Raw genomic sequence first — 20,829 nt, forward strand, 5'->3', positions numbered from 1 at the left:
CAAATTCTTTATTCTACTCTTTATTTGCATTTAAATATTATTTTATCTGAAAAAAAAGTGTAAAAAAAATAGGGAGAGAAAAAATAAAAATAAAAAACTCTTTGTATTGTGAATAGTGAATAGGCAAAATAGTCTATTTACTATTCACACTTGAAGGAAAAAATTTATTTTGCCTATTCTGCTGGAGACGAAAAATAGCTCATAATAGTTAAATTTAATTATTATGAATCATTTGTCTATTACGTTGGAGATGCTTTTACTATTTTTTTGGATAAATCAAAAAAACTTTATAAACCAAACACTAAATAATCACACCTAAAGGTACAAGCTAATCACAGGGCAAAAGGATCACGCCCAAAACCATCAGGCCTCAAACAAAACCACTCAACAAATACAACCTCTAACCTGCAAAAATCAAATACAAGCAGCTAACTACAAAAAAATGCCATGAAGATTCCACAAATCAGCAAGATGAAGATTCAAAGATGAACGTTTATAAGGACCCTTGGCAATGACACGAACCCGAATCTCCCACTTGATCTTAGTAAAAATTCTCTCTTCAAAGATAAGAGCATTACCATGTAAAATATCATTTCTATGTTTTCACAAATTATATACAGTAGCACCCAGACTTAAAATGCACAATCTACTCCACAAACTATCATTTCTCAGCTCAACTATACACCATTTTTCAATGTCTTCCTAAGATCTTTTTGGCCCAGTCACCAAACAAAGAGATAAAAGATTCATCCAAATACGAAAACTGAAACCACACTCAAAGAATAAGTGCTCTCTAGATTCCAAACAGCCTCGACAAAAAGGGCAAAGACAATCACCCATAAAGCCCCATTTCCACAATTTACTTATAGTAATCATAGCATCTTTAAAAGCAAGCCACAACATAAAAGCTTGCTTAGGAATAGCTACTGAATGCCAAACAATCTGCCACCATTGAACTTCACACTCTTTTTGCCTAATTGCTTCCCAAGTAGTTGAGTAAACATAGGACCCTTGCTTACAATTCCAAATAGGCTGATCAACCTCTCCAATAACTACCTCAAAAAGCTTACTTTGCAACTCAACAATTTTATCCGATCGTGCAAAAGGCCAAAACCAATCACCATTACGGATAATAGTAGAAAGTTTAGCATTCAATGAGCTACCAGCATCATAAATGACCCAAGGACCATAGCTATCGAAAAGACATCCATCCGGGTGCCACACATCCAACCAAAGAAAAATATTTCTTCCATCTCTCACCTTAAAACTTAAAAACCTCTTAGCAAGATTCTTAAGTTTAAGGAGTTGTTTCCAACACCAAGAACAAGATTGAGGAATTGAGGGGGAGGATGCTTTTACTATTCACACTATAAGAAAAAAAAAATCTATTTTGCCTATTCTGTTGGATACGAAAAATTATTGAAGATACTCCTAGTTAAAACTGCCACGACAATGATGTAAAATAAAAATATAGTATATCATCACTCATATTATATATAATTTTAACTATCTTAATATTATAAATTACACTTTTATTCAATTATTATTTCAATGCGACAATTTTAAACGGTCCTTAAGTCAAAACTTATTAAAAAAATAATTAATTAATACTGTCGCGTTAACAAGATAAACAAGCGGTGAAATCAATATTGTCACTATTCGCACTACAAAAATTTTAATCTAAAAAAAATAAGTTTATCAATTAAGTGGGATGCAAATCCTCTATAATTCGTACACTCTAACTACGCAAATTTTTCTTAAATTTTAAGAATTTTAATATTTTAACATTTACCATTTTTTCTAAATATAAATAAGTTTATAAAGTGATAATTTTTTCAAGATTTAATTTCAAATTTTCTTGAGAAAGAGAGATTAAAATTAAAATTAAATATAGAGGATTAAAAAAAAATTAAGACCGCATAATTTTTCTTATCGCGCCTAAGCTAAATCCGAGCTTAATTAATACGGGTTAAAAATAGAATCAAGTCCCATCCGTGTCTTGGAATAGCGTAACCCAAGCAAACAAACAATCTCGCGCCGAAGAAACTTGTCCCGCGTATTCCATTTCGCTCTACAGTACTCTTCAGTCACCAAAAGTCTCTGCCATAGACAAAGCTAGGAGCTCTTTGATTCGTGCACAATCGGCCACTGTATTTTCCGTAATACTTCGATCCCTCACTTCAAAATATTACCTTTTTTAGTCCCCCTGATTTTCATGGTTCTCCTAACTTCGATGCTAAGTGTTTCCTTTTCTGGAAGGTTAGGGCATAGTTTTAGCGTCAAAGTGGTATTGGCAACATTACCTAGATTCTCAACACGTTTTTCAGATCAATAAGCCGCTTCTAAGTTTACTTACATTTCTAATTTCAATAAAATAAAATAAAATCAGGGAGATTTCCTTTTTGTTTTATTTTAAATTTTTTTGTTTTTCCTCCGTTATTTCAGTTTTTACTCTTAACTGTGGAAAAACCAATCAGTTATGTATTGTATGCCATATTTCTACGTATGTTTTTTTAGTTAATTAATGTGTTTATTTGCTTGAATTAGATTATATTGAAGCAGGCACGGAAAACGGACCGGATTATTTGGTTGTGGTTTGGCATAAAAGGCTAAAATGAGCAGCTCGAGGGAGGAATCTCCGGATTGGTTGCGTTCTTTCCAGGTAATTTTTAGTCAATACTCGTCACCATTTGTCATGGGGTCAATTCCATTTAGATTTTTATAGGGTAATAGTGAATTGGAATGATAAATTTGAAGAAGCGAATACATTTCTTATTGTGCAACTTAAGGTTGGAGCCGTTTATTTCTGAGCTTAAGGTGGAAAATGGAGAGTTTTCACGCGATACATGTATGAACGAGATGGTTGAGAAATGTATGAATCTCTCTTTATTTTGTTTTGGTGAACAAAAAGTGTCAGTGACGATGCAAATATTGTGGTTGATGACAATGTTGTGGTAGATGCTAGAGGGGTAGGTACTAGTACTAGGTAGGCTCGTCAGTCATGTTTTGATAATGCAGGAAATAATTTTAAGAGCTACACCTTTAAAGATTTCTGGTGTAAGGTATTCTTGGCACGTGTTTGTGGGTATATAATATTTACATGCTTTTCTGGGTAGCTCTTGCAGAATGTCCGAAGTTAAAATTACTCATCAGTTTTGGGTCTGATGCCTCAAAATCTTTCTGTACTATCTTGCACCGCATTATTATCCTTTTGACTCCTTGTAAGTAATTGGATTATATTCACATAATTGGTTGCCCTCGGGCTTGCTAAAATTGTAAGGTGGGGGAATCATCAAATTGTTTGCTTTTGTCCATCTTTATGTTTGACCCTCGATAATGCAGCTATTACACCACCCTTTCACCTTCATTTTTGTATGGGTGCTAATTGTAAATCTTGCTTCATTGACCAGGCTCCATCTCACTCAGTGTTGACAGTATCATCTGATTCTCAGTCTTCACTAAAAGATAGCCCTTCAAGGGAGGACAGAGTTGATGTTGAGGAGCCATCTCCACGTAAATCATCTAAAATTACTAAGAAAGGCAAGAATCAAGCTATAACTCTTGGTGAAAGTGGTTCAGGGTCTCCATCCAATATGCCATCAAAAGCAAAGTCTCCGAAAAAAAGGTTGAAAGTAGAAGACCAAACACCCCAGCAAAAGAAGAATACAGCCAACAAGAAGAGAAAAGCAGGTATACTAGGGTTTGGGATAACAATTTGCATTTCTGTAATGTTGAATTAAAACTTGTAGGCTTTAAAGAGACAAGTCACACAATATTTGATAATTTACAATGAAAACAATCAACTTACAGTTTTAAGCCTTTTGATAGTGATTGTAGCCGCCTATTACATTATATTTTTTTTAAGTTTTTGTACCTTGAATGTATTCCCTGGAAGGTCCATAACTGTCTTCTAATAACGATACAGGGGATGAGAGTGACAAGACTGTTGCCAAGGAAGTAACACTTGAGAAGCGTATAGAGCCTCATGTAAGAAGCATTACCTTGTCACTACTTAGTGTCTTTAATTTGGCGAATGGACTTTGGATCCAACCTCCTCAAGTTTTTTGCATCAAGTGTCAAACAGTCATCATTTATAAATAGGCTGTGCTTGATCCTTATCATTTTTCTTTTAAATTTGTTTTGGGGCCTATTTGATCAAGAAAAGAGCCAATGGCATTTTTAATTTTCTTGAAGAAATAATTTACAATAGAGCAAGCCAATGTTTTATTCGACCAACATAAGTGCAACATTAATGTAAATAGAGTACTTCTGTGGAAAACATTTGTTTTTCCACTTTATCTGCTTGCGATCTTAAGAAATCCTGGACTTGTCGGGCGTTTTCAACAAATTTAAAAACATATCTTGTGTGTATTCAATTATTAATTCTTTGGAAAAGAAGGTATCTTTTACTTTTTTTCCTGTAAATTAGAAAGAATCTGATCACTCTTAACTAAATAATTAGAGTTACAAAAAGACATCAGTTGACGAGGATCCATTGAGTGTCAATTTGATTGGGATTAAGGCTTGGTTGAGTTGAGTTTAGTTTATGAGAAAACATGTAATAAGTTATATAGAAAATAATGGGATACACATTGTTTGTTGTGTCTTAAGAAGGGGGGGGGGGGGGGGGGGGGGGGGGGGGAATTTATGTACTTTTTTTGTCCTTGTAATTTTAGTTTTATCAGATCTTTATGGGACAACTATGTATTGGTTAAATCCCATTCGCAGTTTTGTTTTGTTGTAGTAGCTGAAAATCAGTTATATTCTTGCATCATTTGTAATGGATTCCTACATAGAACAAAGGAGAAAGTAATTTTGTCAAAGTTTTATCAAGTGATGGGAATTAGAATTCAAATGAATCCACTTTTGTCTTTTTCATGTGGTAAATCTTAATGCATTTTGTTGTTCTTCCTAAAACAAGCTGAATGATACCTTATGACAATCTATAAAATTGAACTGCAACTGTCATTGGGTATTTTCTGTTTACTCTTTTCCTCATTGCTCTTATTTTCTCTGGTACCGAATATTTTATGAAATCATGTCATGTTCTTGAATGGCAAAAATATTTCACTTTGTAGGAGAGCACTTTTAGAAAGGGAAATTTTATGGAATCATTCGCTTGGTTCCTTGCTTATTTCAAAATTGTTTTACAAAGAGGGATCTTATCTGCATCCATATAGCTTGCAAGTGCACTAATATGAAGCAGAAGTTTGAAGATTAGATACCTCTCTTGCCTGCAAAGTAACAGAGCACTGTTTTTGTCATCTTATATTGACATAGCTTGCAACTGCACTAATTTGAATAAGATCAGACTTAATGTCTCTGGATTGTTTGTAAAGTATGAGGGCACTTATTCTGTCACTTTCTTCACCATTCATTGTATCTTTCGTCATATTACTAAATAAATTAAGGTAAATGTGATTTTATTACTTTGGAAATGGAACTATCTATTGCTTGGAAAGGCACACTTATGTTGTATATTGTGATTTTAAGATCTATACATGTTACACTACTTTATACGGTGCGGTTAGCCCTCCTTGGAACACTGTTAGTATCCATCCATGCATTCCACTTTTCCTCTATAGTTAAACTCCCAGAAATTTAGTGAGCCACACCGTTTTTGATGTACTAAGATTTCTGAAATGTTATATCTAGACCTCCATATGCATCAAAAAGAGTAAGGGTGTTATAACTTAACGGGGTTTAAGCTGATTTTAAGCATATGTCTAGCTTGCTTTTGTTTGGTTGTTTGCTGATGGCAAGAATGTATTTTATTTGTACAGGAACCCAATGATTCACTTTGGGCGTTATCATCAGATTCTGAGTCAGGTCGTGATAATAGCCCTGTAATGGAGGATCATATTCATCATGCAAAATCTTCTAACCAAAAAACATCTGAGTTCCAAGGGGGAGCAAATGGTGCTGATGTTGTTCTTATCGGCAGTGATTTAGAGTCTCCATCTAAGAAGGCTTCAAAAAAAAAATATTCAAGGAAACGGTTGAAAGTAGACGATCACACGCCAGTCAAAGAGGAAAAAATAAATGAGAACATGGAAAGAAAAGGTATGAAGTGGTGGGGCTTGGAACAAATGTGTGAATGGTTTTAGCTGTAAAAGTAATAAAGTCTGTAATAAGTTTGAGAAGAGAGGCACTAATATTGATTAATATTAAAACTGTTCATAATGGATGACAAAGATAACTCTCACAGATATGTACTTTTTTAAGATTTTGACGCTTGTAGTATTTGTTAATGGTATAGGAAATGTTGACAATGTGGAAGTTGCAGAGGAAGAAACATCTGACAAGCATATTGAACCTCATGTAAGAGTTGTGGTTAATAGCTATGCTGCTGGCCCATTTAGTCATTGTTTTAATGAAATGTCTTGGCAATTTATTCTTTGTAGGTCTCCTCCTCAAGGTTGCCTTTGGTGCTCTCTGAGAAAGTCCACCGCTCAAAGGTATGATGACAGCTCATCTTAATTCTTTGCTGGGCAGTTTGATCCTAGGATAGGAAGGTGCTGTTTCACAATGAATAATGACTATAATCAATGTCCTTAGTATGCTCTGGGGTCTATGTTCTTTATAGCTTATAGGTTTAACTGTTGAAGGTTGAGAGGACAATAGTACTCTGAGAATTTACTTGGTCATTGCTGGTTGAAGCCTAGATGGATCCACTATATATATGCCAGCATGAAACCAGTGTGAATAAGACGCTATGGGGTTGTTCCCCTCCATCCCTTTACAGCTTTCTGGCACAAGATCTCTGCACAGTCATTATAGAATGTTGGTGCTGCCCCCCTCCCCCCCTTCCAAAAAAAAAAGAAAAAAGAAAAGAAAAGAACAGTTTTTGACCAAACGCTTTGTTTGTTGCAGGCACTCGTTGAATGTGAAGGGGATTCCATAGATTTGAGTGGTGATATGGGTGCTGTAGGACGAGTAGTAATTTCAGATGCCCCATCAGGAAATCATGATATGTATTTAGATTTAAAAGGTAGGTTTTGTTAAAATGTGCTGGTCTCAGGTAATGGTGATCCATAGGTCTGCTTCAATTTTGTGTTGATATGTGTATATAATAATCTCTATCTTTTAATACTAGAACCATGATATTGGTTGACCACTTTTCAGTGTATTAAAATTTTTCCTGGATTAAAAGCAAAAATGTCAAAGGCCTTTGCGCCAAATTTAGAAGAAACCAGAATGCATTCTCCCCTTCTACTTACGTTGTTATCTTTATATGCTATTTCTCAAGTAATATGCCTTTGTGACCCGCTCTCTGTTTTCCTTTCTTTCTGCAGACCTTAATTTTGTTTAGGCTAAGTAAGCAACACTGCTATTGTTGTGCATATTCCATTCATAGCAGCCTACTTCTGATTGGTTTAATTTTGGTTACTATTTCAGGAACCATATACAAAACAACAATAGTTCCTTCCAGGACATTTTGCATTGTACGTCTTCAATCTCCATCTGAGATATTCACAGGGGACATCATGGTCTCAAAAGTTGCTACTTATAAATGTTTTGTGGAAACCAGAAATCTCTATGATGATGTGCATAATAAACTAGTTTTCAAATTTTATTCTGAAAAGTGACATTGCTGTCATATTCTCTTTTGTCAGGTTAGCTTTGGTCAGTCAGAGGCAAAGGTATGTTAATTGTTCGCTTAAGATCTCTCCTTCACTGGATGTATATACGTGGTTGATAAAAAGATTTGTTTGCCTTGCTATTCTTCTCTTCCCTTCCTTATTGGAACTTATTCCCTACTTGTAGAATGGGTTGGAGATTACAGTGAAATATTTGGAAGTATAGTCGAAAGTATTATCTGATTTATTGGCTCAATATTGTATATTTCTTGATCAGATAGAGGCTATCATGAATGACTTCATTCAGCTTAAACCGCAATCTAACGTATATGAAGCTGAAACTATGGTTGAAGGTTGGGATTTTTCCTTTCCCCCCCCAACCCAAAGGTTTTCAATACATTGCTCTTCCTTAGCATCTATCATTTTGTTTTAGGGACACTGGAAGGTTTCTCATTTGATTCAGAAGATGAGGCTGACAAGATGCCTAAAGCCGTTTCTCATCAAAATGAGGATGTTGAAGAACAAGCGAATGGGAAAACCAAAGGGAAACCAGAGAAAACCTCAGTATGTTTCCGAACCTTCTTCAGTTCTTCAGAGAGCATCTTGATTCAATTGAGCCTACACTGCTTTTGTTTTAATAGATTATATCACATTGCATGTATACTGTTTTGATGGAAGTCTGGATGCAGGGAATCGCACGGAAGAGAGGTAAAACTGCAGGAGGAAAGCCACAAGCACCAAAGAGAGTACGAAAGAAAAATCAAGTTTCAAAGAAAGCCAAAACCAAGAAATAAGGGGACAAAATACATGTTTAGAATTGCTAGTTTATGCCATGAAATAAAAACCACTAGTGACTAAACATTTTTTCCTTATAGTTGACAGGAGTAATAGTAGCATCACTTTGTATTACTTTCAATGACAGATGGTAGTATAGCAATGGTCATTGGTGCTTAAATTCTTAAAAGCTATAGGAGTATATATTCTTATTCTTTTCTTCAATTGACTCTGTTTTCTTCAGGCTGGTTAATGAATTTCTTGCAATTTTAAAAATACATTGATCTGCTTTTGCTTGCTACAAGTTAGTTGGCCAAGAAAACTACTACATCAAACTCACAAGGAATGCATAATTTTTTTTCTCCCTAATTTCTTTCTTAAACCATTAAACTGACGTCTCTTTATCACCCTCTCAACCTGAATATCGAAGGGTAAACATATTAAATGTGATGCGATCTCAATCCCTCTACAAAAGAAATCTTATAGTTCTAAATTTCTAATTTCTTGATCCTTTTCGCAGTCGCCTGTGCCTGGTTCAGTCAATATTTCCTTTCAAAGGGACGAGTGAGTTTCTTTTGTAGAATCCTTGTATGCTGCCAAGGCTGTAATGTAATGGTGTATGTTCAGAAGAAAAAGTTTAAGGTGAGTAGGAGGATTGGCAGTGGAAGGGGTAGGAGTATGCTTGACGAAGAAACCATTCCCGCGTCTTCTCCATTGCTCTGCTCTCGAGTTGGAGTTGTGTCTGATTTTCTCATACTGCGTCACAAATTATTCTCATATTTCAGGAGTGGCAGCATGTATACGACTTGTGTATCTGCTGCTGTAAATAGAAAAAATAAAATAAAATAAAATGAAGCAGTAGAATTTAGAAACGGTACCCATTAACACCAGGGCAGAAAACAATGCCATAATCGTTAGCCTTGCAGGTGAAGGTGCTGGTGCCATCATCAAAAGCATAGCTATAAGCCCTTGGACAAGCCCTCTTAAAAATGGTCGAATAGAATGACGGCTGGCATGTCGTTGGGTTGGCAAACTCTCCGCTGCAGCAGTACTCGTCCAACCTGAATGCCTCACATGCACTCTTGCATGCAACAACCCCTCCTCCCTCTTCACCTCCGCCTACCACCTGAAGCTCCTTTGGACAACCTGTTTCATTTCAAAGTTGCAATTTAGATGGGTTGGGCACCGGTCAAGCAATGGTAAATAATACTCTTACCCATATTGTTGATATCTGAAGCACAGCCGGTGGCGTTACATGCTCCATACACTCCACTAGGTGCAGCAATAAGCGGCAAATTGTAGCCATCTACCATGCTGACATCGTAGAAATCTTTCTCATTGCCTGCTCCAAGGGTTATTTCAAAGAGGGATGTTGGTGGAGTGGCACCAATGCCATCACATTCCAGCCTTCCCCCACAGTCTCCTGTTTGACATTTGCCAACTCCCAACTCATCAAAAATGCAGCCTGTCCTTGCCCATATTCGTCCTGACCATCCTGGAGTAGTCGGAATTTTAACGCTTTGGCCAAAGTCCAACCGGAATCCAGTTGTTCCAAGTTGAGGTGTGCCTGCACCCGCAAGCGTGCCAGGCCATATTGTATGGGGGCAGTTGTTTGTTATGGTGAATGTGGTAGAGTATGAGCAAGAGAAGAAAAAGGGAATGAGAACAATAAATTGACTAAGGAACATCCTGGATGTCATCATTGGTTGTTGAGGATTCCTGGTTGTTCTGTTAGTTGTCCTATCTTCAGGCGAATAGGTAGGGGGTGAGAGAGCTACAGAGAAGGGCCATTTCCTTTATTTGTAACTTGAAGAATCTGCGAGGCGGGGAAGAATTGTGTGCTATGACAATACAGAGACAAGGGGTTGCGTTGCTTTGATGAAATTCTCAGCCACAAGAAGACCTTTTTGGGTTTAGTATTTCTTTAATCTTGGATGGCCTCATTAAGAAGCAATTCCTTTCTTTAGCAGCCATTGCATGGGACATATTATACACGATGAAAGCTAAATGATCTCTCTCTCTCTCTGTGACAAGTTCCCTTTCACCGATCCATTGGGCAGTTCAGATTCGATCCACGTAATAAAATCCATAGAACGGCCCTGAAAAAAGGTGGCACGGATTCTTACAGTTAAAAGAAACATATATTAAAGGAGAATTTTCTTTTTAAAAAACAATGTAAATCACTTTCTATCCTCCTAAATATAGAGGAAAGTATCAGATCTGGTTTCAATCTGACGGGTAGAGCTAGGCCAGAGAATCAAATGGAAAGAGGGACACTTGCAGGGAGGTCAGCATGTAACCAACCATTTTACAAAGCTCCCATCTTCAATCTCTTACTCATTATGTTTATTATTTACATTGCGAGACAAAGCCAATTTACACCAACTGACACCTAGTCTTAACGTGTTTTAATTGACTTTTCACGTCACCTACTTGAAACACATCAAATGATGTAAAATGTGTAATAAATAGGATACAGATGAGTGGCCTTGCGTGCGCACGTAATAGTACGTACACATACATACACGTACCCGCACGTGCCACGGTTCTGTTTAGACTAACTTTAATCCGAAAAACTATTACCTGTTACTTAAACAAGCAGCAGCAGCTGTGACCAACTTCATCTTGGCTATTGAGAAATACAACATAAAGGTGGCCACAGCTCCTTGTGGGTTTCATCTGTCAGAAATAATTGTCTTCTTCCCAGTACCATGATCTATCTTGAATAAAAAAAGAATAAGAAAACTAGGATTAATTCTCCCAAGTAAGGGAATTGGGTACCACATCAATTACATCCGTTGAGAACAATATTGAATCCACCCAGCAAAGGGAGACAAATTAATCTTACTGAATCCAAAACGTAGTCTACAAATCATTGTTCAATGGTAGAAAATCAAATAGAATGGATCCCATAATATCCTTGGAAAACAACAGTGCTGTTTCCTAATAGATTAGCAATCAGTAGGGTAAGCTCCTTTCCACCATTTTAGGTTTACAATTAGCATCTTATGGACCCGTAGGCTGTAGATTTACTAGGGCTTGAACAGAAATAGCTATGTGACTAAATACCAGGGTGGATATCGCTGTAGGGATTCAAAATGGTCTTTAGCCTGGTTCATAATGTTGGAGTAAATACCATTAACAATTGCTTGCTCTCCTGCGATTCAGGCTAAAAAGATGGTCCTTTGCCAGCGAAGTCCCAATAACTTCAAGAAAAGCCAGCCCTGAACGATTTGTCCCAGCTAGCAAATCTATCAGCAAACCACAAAGACTCTGAGCAGAGGGCTGGCCTACCTCAATAGAGGTGGCCAACCAGCATGAGGATGAAGCACAGTTGGCTTATGCGAGCTACTTCAAAGCCATTGGCTTAAGGTAATGACAAAAATATATCCTTGCTCCCACGTAGTCCAAAGAGAAGAGACTGCAAGGCAGATTCTCCGAATCACCAAAAAGTATGGCCAGCATCAGTCAGCAAATCCAGACTCCAGTAAAAGTACTTTCACCATCAAACCAAGAGAGATGAATATCACAAACAGATAAGTCCAAGAATAGCCAAGCATAAGGTCTTCTGTGAGTCCTCTTTCTCAACATGGATGCATTAAGAGAGGACTAATTCAGCAAGAAGTATAAGGAGGGGACTAAGGAAGTTATTCAGCAGTCGGCATTCTTCCATATTGCTATGTGTCATTAGCAATATAAAGTTAGCTGTAAGTTCAGTAGATAGACTGAGCTGACCATGTTTCTACAATATACTGCCTCAAACAACCCAAATGCTAGAAACAGCCAGGAATGATACCATTTCTTCAGTTCATCAGCATTATCCGGTGCAGCTTTGTTCTCCATCAAGAAAAACAGCAGAATTACCTACATGACAATGGAATAATCATCATAAGTCATAAACTTCTTATTATCACTAAGAGAAACTTGTAAAACATAAGATTTCATTCATTCAAGCAATTAGTATTTTTAAACTCTCCTGCATAGCACACTTGAAACCTGCAAAAGTAACAATCACTTCAGGAATCCATATATAAATTCAAATTGGTGAAAAGCAAAATCTGATAAAAAGAACGATGAAAATGAAATACAGGCATAAAACCAGATCATTGCTTTTAACCTGTAAAGCTGTGCAAAATAAAGCAATATAACCAAGTAAGTTTACCGTCAGACAACCAATAAAAAATTCCATGGGTGACCCAGTAGCTGAATACGTACATATGACTACATAATTGCCTTTCTACAATAGAATTAACTAAAAGTTACAGAATTCACCACAAACTAATTATAGAAAGGAAGGAAAATGAAAAGATCAAATTTAAGTACACCACTACAATCAATACTGCAATGTTGAACCAAATTATTCAAGTCTAACAAAAGACCTGAAACCACCCTCTAGCTCTCATAGTTCAGCTCAGACCAGCAAAGAAAGAAACAAATTTCAACTCAAGCTTCATAAACCAGTGAACAGATCCTGTTTAACATCCCCATTCAATAGTGAAACTAGTGAAAGAGCTAAATTGCATTAAATCATACTAGTAGAAATATATAGCGTTCCTACAGACAGGTAGGACACATCAGGCCCACCATTATGCTAGCAAATTAGGTCCTATTATCCATAACAGTTCCATGAAAAAGAAGGAAAATTTCAAAGGAATATGATTAAGAAAGATAATAGTAGTCTTTTCAGTTATATTAAAAATCTAGCTCATATCCATGCCATCTCCAACTTGGCTGCAGAGTGGACTGACCGCAGAGAAGGATCTCTCAAAAGGAGAAGGATGGAACTGCGCATCCCGTCTGCGCTTAAAAGCACAGCTATCATTGGGGGAATTCTCTGCCTCAAGCTTCCTTCGGACACCCCTCACAGCCTGTTCCTCCGACGGTGTAAGGGGGAAAATTTGTCTGCTTGCTCTGCAAAGGGAGCTCTGGTTATCATACAGGATTCTCTGGTTACAGTTTTTGTCACATATGTGAGTCAGCCCTGTCAGTTTGCAGCGGTACATATTTCCACAAACATGTTCATTTTCACATTTCCAGTCGCATTTGTGAACAGGAATTGGCCCGTCTCGGCCTAGTATAGTTGACAGATAAATAACATTTGCAGGTGCTGCTACCATGGATTTGCCATATACATCCATTGCTTCTGCAAATCGACTTCTTAAGTTCAAACTTTATAGACTCCGAACTCCAAACCTCTCTGCAGAGCCCAACACAACACAGAAAATTCGTCAAATTCCCGCTCCAAAGAGATGACAATACGATCATGCCTAGCTCTCAGCATTGCTAAATGATTTCCTTCACAATTATGTGGGGCAAATGAACTAAGATCTATCTATCGAGACCTTACTCTCTCATTCAAATCATAAAAAGCGTAAAGTAAACTAGAATGTCCGAGATTCTACATTTTTATATCATACAATAATAATCTCCACTTGAAAACAAGACAGCTTCTTTAAAATATTTCCCCCACTTGTCCATATGGTTTTCATATTCCCTTGGAACCAAAGGTTGCCTCAAATTTGCTAATATAGGCAGAGACCAATAATTTTTTATTAAAGAAAAAAGCACATGGGGTTGTATAAAATGGAAAATTTTCACACATTAATACAGTGAAACTGTCAACTTCCGGGTCTTTCCTCCTCCATCAGTAAATTTTACTCTTTCTATCTCTCTATTCACGTAAGTAGTGCCATATAATTACAGCAAGAGTAATTTCAGCAACAGATCTGAACTCCCACCAACTGAAACCCCTTTCCAAATAGCAAACACCAGAAATATTGACAAGAACCAACCAAATACACTAAAAATGATACATGGGTCTTCAGTTGCACGAATATAAGGTAAAGCTAGGACCTTTAATTCCCACAAAACACGGAAACCAAATTATAAACACACCCATAATAGCCAAGAGATCATCTTTAAAAGAAAGAAAGGAAAGAAAAAAAAAAACTCACTTCGTTGTCGTCCCAAAAATGAAGCAGCCAAGCCTCCTCACAACCTGTCAACAAAAAAACCAAAAAAAAAAAACAAAATACCCTCTGCCTCTCTCTCTGGAACTCTCTCTACACAGTGCCTAGGGCTAAGTTAGCTAGAGGAGAGAAAAAAGCGTAGAAAATAGAAGGGGAGTGGGTTGGGTATTTATAAAAATAAAGGAGGAGACCCAGAGTGGGTGGGGTTGACGTCCAAGTTAGGAGAAAGCGAGTTAGATGAGACAGTGAGTGAGAGGTGGAGACAGGGAAAATGCAAATGAAATGAAAATCAAATTCCGGGCAAATGAAAGTTTGGTTTTTTTCTCGTAAACACATGAAAATATCCTACGAAAGTGGGATAATATGCGGAGCGAACGAGAGTGACGGACTTCCAAAGTTCATACCTATTCCTTTTCTCCGTAACGTGCCTCACAACGTCTCTCTCTCTCTAGCCCTTTTTTAACGGCTCGTTCTTTGATGGGAACGTAGACTTTTACGGCGTATCAGGGATTGACGCGTCGCGAACTACCACCGTCTTTCTGGGTACCGTAACGTTTACTTTGGATTTTGGGCCTGAAAGACTTCAGATTTGGGCCTTATTCTACACGACTACTTGGACCCGAAGCAGCTTTCAAGTCTTGGTCCAACATTTTTGTACGACGTTGATTGGCAAAAAGGTCTAGCTATATTTGATATAGCTGTTTCAAAAGGTGTCGTTTGAAAAATAATAATTTTAAAATGTAATTGATAAAAAAAAAAAGTTATTTAAAAAAATCAAAATTTCAAGTAAAATGAAAAAAAGTTATTATTTTGATTAATATTTCATTTTGTTACCTCCTACGATGTGAATGTTAACACGTAGTGAATATTAGTCACATTATTTAAACATTTTAAATGACATTGTACTATATACACGGTTAAATACACAAATAATTTTTTGGGGTAATTACATTTTCCCTCCATGAACTACCAAAAAATACGCGGTGCCCCCATGAACTACCAACTCGACTAAAATAGAGCATTCAACTACCAAAGACAACCATTTTTCCCCTTCCGTCAGTTAGAGGGGTTAAAAGAAACAGTCAACGGGTCATGTGCCGTTTTACATGGGGGCATGTTGGAAGATGGTGGTAGTTCATAGGGGAAAAGAGGAAGGAAATGAGGGTAAAACGGCGTGTGACGGTTACGTGACCCGTTGACCGTTTGTTTTAACCCATTTGACTGACGGAAAGGGGGAAAAATGGTTGTTTTTTGTAGTTGAATGCTCTATTTTGGCCGAGTTGGTAGTTTGTGGAGGCTTTGCGCAAAAGTTGGTAGTTCATGGGGGGAAATGATAATTACCCCTAATTTTTTACAAATAAAATAGCTCATACCCATTTCAGGAAGAGTAATATTACTTTTTACATTCACTTTATACTATTAATAGGCTTATTTTATATTGATTGTCGTGGATACGAATCCTCTCTATATCATTTGGGATTAGATTATTTGTCTGAATTTGGACAGGTGATTGTGAGAGACTACTTATGAGACCCACCTAATTAAATAATTGGGTTGTCAACCAGTTATCGTGTCAAGTATATCTCATAAATAGTTTATCACAATTACCTACCTGAAATTTCTCAAATTTGGATAAATAATTTAAGATGATCGTGATCCTTTCATTTGATTGTAAGAATTTAAAGTTGATGTATCTAAAGATACATAATGTCAATTTTAACGCTTCTTTAAAAAATTTAATAATATGGTATCATGTACACTTTTAAATATGCTAACTTTAAATTCTACAATAAAATTGATACCTTATATTTCAAATGAAATAAAAAGAACCCTATTACTGTAAAGTGTGTTAAATACTTTCAATCGCTTTAAAAAGAAAAAAAAAATTAAATTAAATATCACACTAACCGATTTGATGATAAATAGGTCACATAAATGTGATGAGTAGCAAGAGAGAGATGACCTTTGACGGACTTCCGTAGTTCATACCTAACCGTTGTGTCCGTCACGTGTCCAACAACGCCTCTCTCTCTCTCTCTTTCGTCACTTCTTTGGCTTTTTTTTTTTCTTAAAAATAAAATAAAAAAATGATAAATCTTTGAGTAAACTTACGCTTTGACTTTACGGAGAGTGATCTTTGTATTTTTTTTTTTTTTTTTTTTTTTTACAATAATGATACAACACCAAAGTATATTAGGGTTGGACTCAATGTGCGTGCTCCACTCCAATATGCCTTGATGTTGTGTCATTGTTGTGCATTGCGAGTGTTTTGATCATTTTCCTTTAAATTTAGGAATTTGATTTTTGTATAACATCAATACAACAACTGCACAACAACCCTTCACATGAGGGTGAACCTCAGTATATGGGACTCACTCTCATGTGAGGGACTGTTGTACAGTTGTTGTATTGGTGTTGTAAATCTAACATTTTTCATAAATTTACTGTAGACTGGTACTGTCGCATCTGTATTTTTGTCTAAAAATTATTCTTGTTATTTTATTAAAAATTAAAATAAAATAAATAAATCCTAAAAGACGAAAAATGTTAAAAAAAAAAAAAAAAAAAAAAAGAAGAAGAAGAAAAAGAGTCTACTTCAACCTCTTCATCTTCTTCTTCTACCCGAAAAGCTTTGTGTTTTCACAATCGCAACCAAGATGTGCTTGATTTCACGGTTCTTTCCGGTTCTTTGCAGCTGAGCTTCAAATTTTTGTGATCTGTAGGAAATAAAATCAAAAGCGTAGGTTGCTTTGGTGGGTTTTGCTTGAGTTCCCGAATTAAAGCTGAGAGCCCATGTAACACAGGTACTCAGATTTTTCATTTCTTTTATAAATGATCAATAGAATGGTGTATTTATTTCATTCCGTAGATGTAGCCTTCGAGTTTAAACTGATGGTACAGAAAATTTCTGATTTTTTTCTTTTTTATATATGATATATGGATTTCCGCCTTGCTCATTTTCGTTCATGGCATCCACGCGTGATTGGGTATTGCAGAATAAATCTTTGATTGAGTTTGGGTATTGGAGATTCAATCCTTCTTGTTTGAGTTGGGTGTTGCAGATTTGGTCTTCATTTGCCTTATCGGTGCAGTCTATGATTTCCTTGTTTAGACGGGTGCTTGATCTGGGTGCTGCCCAGATTTGTTCTTCACTTCTTCGGTTTCTTCTGTGCTTGATTTAGCTGTTGCAGTTTGGGTTTTGATTGCTGGACTTCACGAGTACCAAGGAGGCTACGTTTACAAATTTCTTCCACTTCTTTGTTTATTTTTTAGATTTAATTTTTAATAAAATTAATATATATATATATATATATATATATATATATATATATATATATGTAATATTAACACGAATTCAGAAATCTTTGTGATTGACTTAATTTACAAATCGATCATTGGAATCAAATTCCGTTAAAAATTTTGACAGATTTCGTCAAACGCCACATAAGTGCCACATCAACGCCAATAAGATGGGAGAAATGCTACATGCACTTAATTTTTTATAAAGGAAGCCTTACTAACTGATATGTAGCTTATTTATTGGAAATAATCAAAATAAATTTTTTTTTTTAAGAAAGAAATGATCAAAATAATTAATAAAAAGAAATGTTACGGGTACCAATAAATAAGCTCTACATCATCTTAGTAAGGCTTCTTTTGTAAAAGTTTAAGAACATGTAACATTTCTCATAAAATGGTGACATGCGTCTATTTTAATAAATAAATAACACTTATTTTTTTTAAAAAAAAAAAAAAAGAAGAAGAAGAAGAAGAAGAAAAAAGCAAATGGGTGGTTGCCGGTTTTTTTTTTTTTTAAAAAAAAATTAATTTAATTTTTAAAAAAAACATTTTTAGTATATTTATTTTTTATTAAAATGGACACATGTCATCATCTTATTAGTAAATGTGGCGCTTACGTGGCTTTTAACAAAATTTGTTAAAAAATTTAACGAAATTTGATTCAAGTGATCGATTTGTAAATTAAGCTAACCATAAGGATCTCTAAATTCATATTGATACCATATAGAGTAATTTATAATTTAGGTCAATTATAAAGATCAATTCTACGATTATCCCTGTAATAAATTTGAACGAACAAACTAACGGAACGATCTATCACGAGTATAAAATATTCAGACAGCTAATTTTAAAAATTAAAAAATAGGAAGCAATTCAAATCACGTGGTAGTCATAAATTTATTCTTTTTTTAACGGGGCTCGTTCTTTGATGGGAACGTAGACTTTAACGGCGTATCATGGATTGTTACGTTGCGAACAACCACCGTCTTTCAGGGTACCGTAACGTTTACTTTCCTTCTTCGTCGTTTAGTGGGTCGCGAAGAGCCGAAGTGGGTTTTGGATTTTGGGCCTGAAATGGACTTTGGGAATTGGGCCTTACGCTACACAAGTACTTCGAGCCGAAGAAACTTTCAAGTCTTGGTCCAACTTTTTTGTACGACGTCGTTCATAGGCAAAAAGATTTGCCAATTGCCGTTTAGCCCTCCTTTGACCTTTGTTTCATGAATTCAATGAATAGGGTTAGGGTTGGGGTTTTCCCGCGAAACAGTTACAGTGGAGAACGACGTCGTTCCGCCAATCGGATCCTTCCAGAATTTCACTGCTTTTAGTGATCAATTTGGTAAATTTTTCCTTGTTTTTTATAATTTTTCCGTTTAGAGAAAAATAAATTTTGAGATATTTTTTTGAATATTCGATTTTTTCAATTAGAAAGTTACAATTTTCACAGCCAAAGCTAAGTTTTTTGTTTTCCCTCTATTTATAGATCGTATTCTTTTTGTGAATTCAATTGCTTTGATCTGACAAGTTGGGTGTGTTGTACGCTAGGTAAAGAACGATCATGGTGGGATTCAAAAACAGGTACATGGTTGTGGAAGTTTTCTTGGATCCCAATAGAGAACTTGTGGGAGACGATCCCATTATCATAACCCAATTCAATGTCTCAAAGGCAATCAAAGACAGCATTCTTGTGAACTTTGGAGAGTGTGGTCTTGCTTCATCGCTTGGGTCGTTCCAAGGTAAAGTACCCATGTCGCAAGTTTTTGTTTTTCTTCGAATTCAGTTTCTTGTCATGTCTTTCAATTTATCTGTGAAGTTGTGGTGTTTTTGTGTAGTAAAGTATGTGAATCCCATTACAAAGGTTTGCATTATTAGAGCCTCAAGGGAGGAGTACCAAAAGGTTTGGTCTGCGATTACCATGGTTAGGAGCATTGGAAATTGCCCCGTGCTATTCAACTTATTGGACCTAAGTGGTAAGCCAAAAAATTCCCAGATGGAAACTCTAAGGGCATGTTGTAATGCTTATGTATATGTGTGTGTGTGTGTGTGTCTATATCTATATAACGGAGCCAAAAAATTCCCAGATGGAAACTCTAAGGGCATGTTGTAATGCTTATGTATGTGTGTGTGTGTGTGTGTGTGTCTATGTGTATATAACGGCTCTCTTAGATGCTAGCAATCGTGTTTGATCTTTTTTCGTGTGTCCTTCAATATACTTGAATATAATTTCTGCAGATTTAAATTTACAAGAAAATGAAATTAGGAAGTTTTAGTTTTAATGTTACTGGGACATTTGCCAACATTGTTTCTATCATTATTGAGTTTGAAGAATTTGTGAAGAGCTTCTTTTTGTAATTTTCTATTTATAAGTAAAAATTGTGTGAAGTGTACCGCAATAGACTGCATAAGCTATGCTTATTAGCTTGCTATTGGAATTTATTTATTCAAGCACCCACACTTATAATTATCACGATTAGACATAATTTTCGATCATGAGCACAATGTTTTTCTTAATATTCATGAGAAGATCTTTTATAGATTGGATGATTACATGTTGTGTATATCATACTTTGCATTACTTCAGTAACTTATATCACCTCATTGCTACCTTCACAAAGAAGCAAACCTAGGCTAATATAATAATATTGGCATACTGAACTTTGCCATCATATTTCAAAAATGAACTTTTAATAACAAATCCTTTTCTTTGTGCCAGGGAGCATCAAGGCTTGTAAAAACGCAGCCTTGAAGTGCGATGAACTGAAATTTGAACAGTACAAACTTATAGTTGGGGCTCGTCTCTCAGCTGATGCTACTCAGCAGATGCAAAACTGTCTTGATAAGATCAAAGTTTTGGAGCACTAAAGTCCTGCATCCGTGGTGACCTACAGCTCAATCATGGTTGTATGATAGTTTGTGCCTTTTGATCTCAAATTGTTTTCTCTTTCTGAGTATGTAAACAATCTTCCTCTCAATTTTTGAGTACTATTTGTTTGCTTTTTATTCAGTTGCCTTAGAAGAGCTTATGTGTTATCTGGTCTTACTTTCCAAACTATGCCAGAAGTTGCTTTACTATCCTGTTTTACTTCGTTTCGAGTCTGTGAACTTCTTTCTGTTTCTCCTGAATCCTATGCCTCATGGGCTCTATGTGAGAGAGCTCTAACTTTTAGGCCTTAGGTGACACGTGGAAGATGGTTTCAAATTTGATA

General features: G+C 36.0%; 4 protein-coding genes across 6 annotated transcripts; 2 read left to right on the forward strand and 2 right to left on the reverse strand.

Annotated features, from left to right (window-relative positions):
* Positions 1-2,005: 2,005 nt before the first annotated feature.
* Positions 2,006-8,489, forward strand: LOC133856181 (DNA-binding protein BIN4). 2 transcript variants are annotated; one of them, XM_062291472.1, is made up of 13 exons: positions 2,006-2,159; positions 2,548-2,662; positions 3,411-3,690; positions 3,926-3,987; positions 5,784-6,063; positions 6,260-6,321; positions 6,405-6,458; positions 6,874-6,991; positions 7,399-7,445; positions 7,617-7,643; positions 7,858-7,933; positions 8,014-8,144; positions 8,270-8,489. In XM_062291472.1, the coding sequence occupies exons 2-13, from the start codon at positions 2,615-2,617 to the stop codon at positions 8,372-8,374; spliced, it is 1,290 nt and encodes a 429-aa protein (XP_062147456.1). In that variant the 5' UTR covers positions 2,006-2,159; positions 2,548-2,614; the 3' UTR covers positions 8,375-8,489. The 2 variants fall into 2 exon arrangements, with proteins under 2 accessions (XP_062147456.1, XP_062147457.1); XM_062291473.1 differs by having other exon boundaries at positions 2,110-2,259.
* A 94-nt stretch (positions 8,490-8,583) lies between these two features.
* LOC133856207 (pathogenesis-related thaumatin-like protein 3.5) lies at positions 8,584-14,440 on the reverse strand. 2 transcript variants are annotated; one of them, XM_062291475.1, is made up of 5 exons: positions 14,309-14,440; positions 10,938-12,218; positions 9,571-10,453; positions 9,233-9,500; positions 8,584-9,110 (listed from the first exon to the last, which is right to left on the reverse strand). In XM_062291475.1, exons 3-5 carry the CDS (start codon positions 10,055-10,057, stop codon positions 8,978-8,980), a joined length of 888 nt encoding a protein of 295 aa, XP_062147459.1. In that variant the 5' UTR covers positions 10,058-10,453; positions 10,938-12,218; positions 14,309-14,440; the 3' UTR covers positions 8,584-8,977. The 2 variants fall into 2 exon arrangements, with proteins under 2 accessions (XP_062147459.1, XP_062147458.1); XM_062291474.1 differs by lacking the exon at positions 14,309-14,440 and adding an exon at positions 13,103-13,241.
* On the reverse strand, positions 12,856-14,441 carry LOC133856234 (uncharacterized). Its single transcript, XM_062291476.1, has 2 exons — positions 14,309-14,441; positions 12,856-13,551 (listed from the first exon to the last, which is right to left on the reverse strand). The coding sequence occupies exon 2, from the start codon at positions 13,490-13,492 to the stop codon at positions 13,055-13,057; it is 438 nt and encodes a 145-aa protein (XP_062147460.1). The 5' UTR covers positions 13,493-13,551; positions 14,309-14,441; the 3' UTR covers positions 12,856-13,054.
* A 4,387-nt stretch (positions 14,442-18,828) lies between these two features.
* Positions 18,829-20,829, forward strand: LOC133860614 (probable ribonuclease P/MRP protein subunit POP5). The gene is made up of 4 exons (XM_062296187.1): positions 18,829-18,962; positions 19,169-19,359; positions 19,456-19,593; positions 20,337-20,829. Exons 2-4 carry the CDS (start codon positions 19,182-19,184, stop codon positions 20,483-20,485), a joined length of 465 nt encoding a protein of 154 aa, XP_062152171.1. The 5' UTR covers positions 18,829-18,962; positions 19,169-19,181; the 3' UTR covers positions 20,486-20,829.

Source organism: Alnus glutinosa, chromosome 1, assembly GCF_958979055.1.
Source record: "Alnus glutinosa chromosome 1, dhAlnGlut1.1, whole genome shotgun sequence".
NCBI classification, from domain to species: Eukaryota; Viridiplantae; Streptophyta; class Magnoliopsida; order Fagales; family Betulaceae; genus Alnus; species Alnus glutinosa.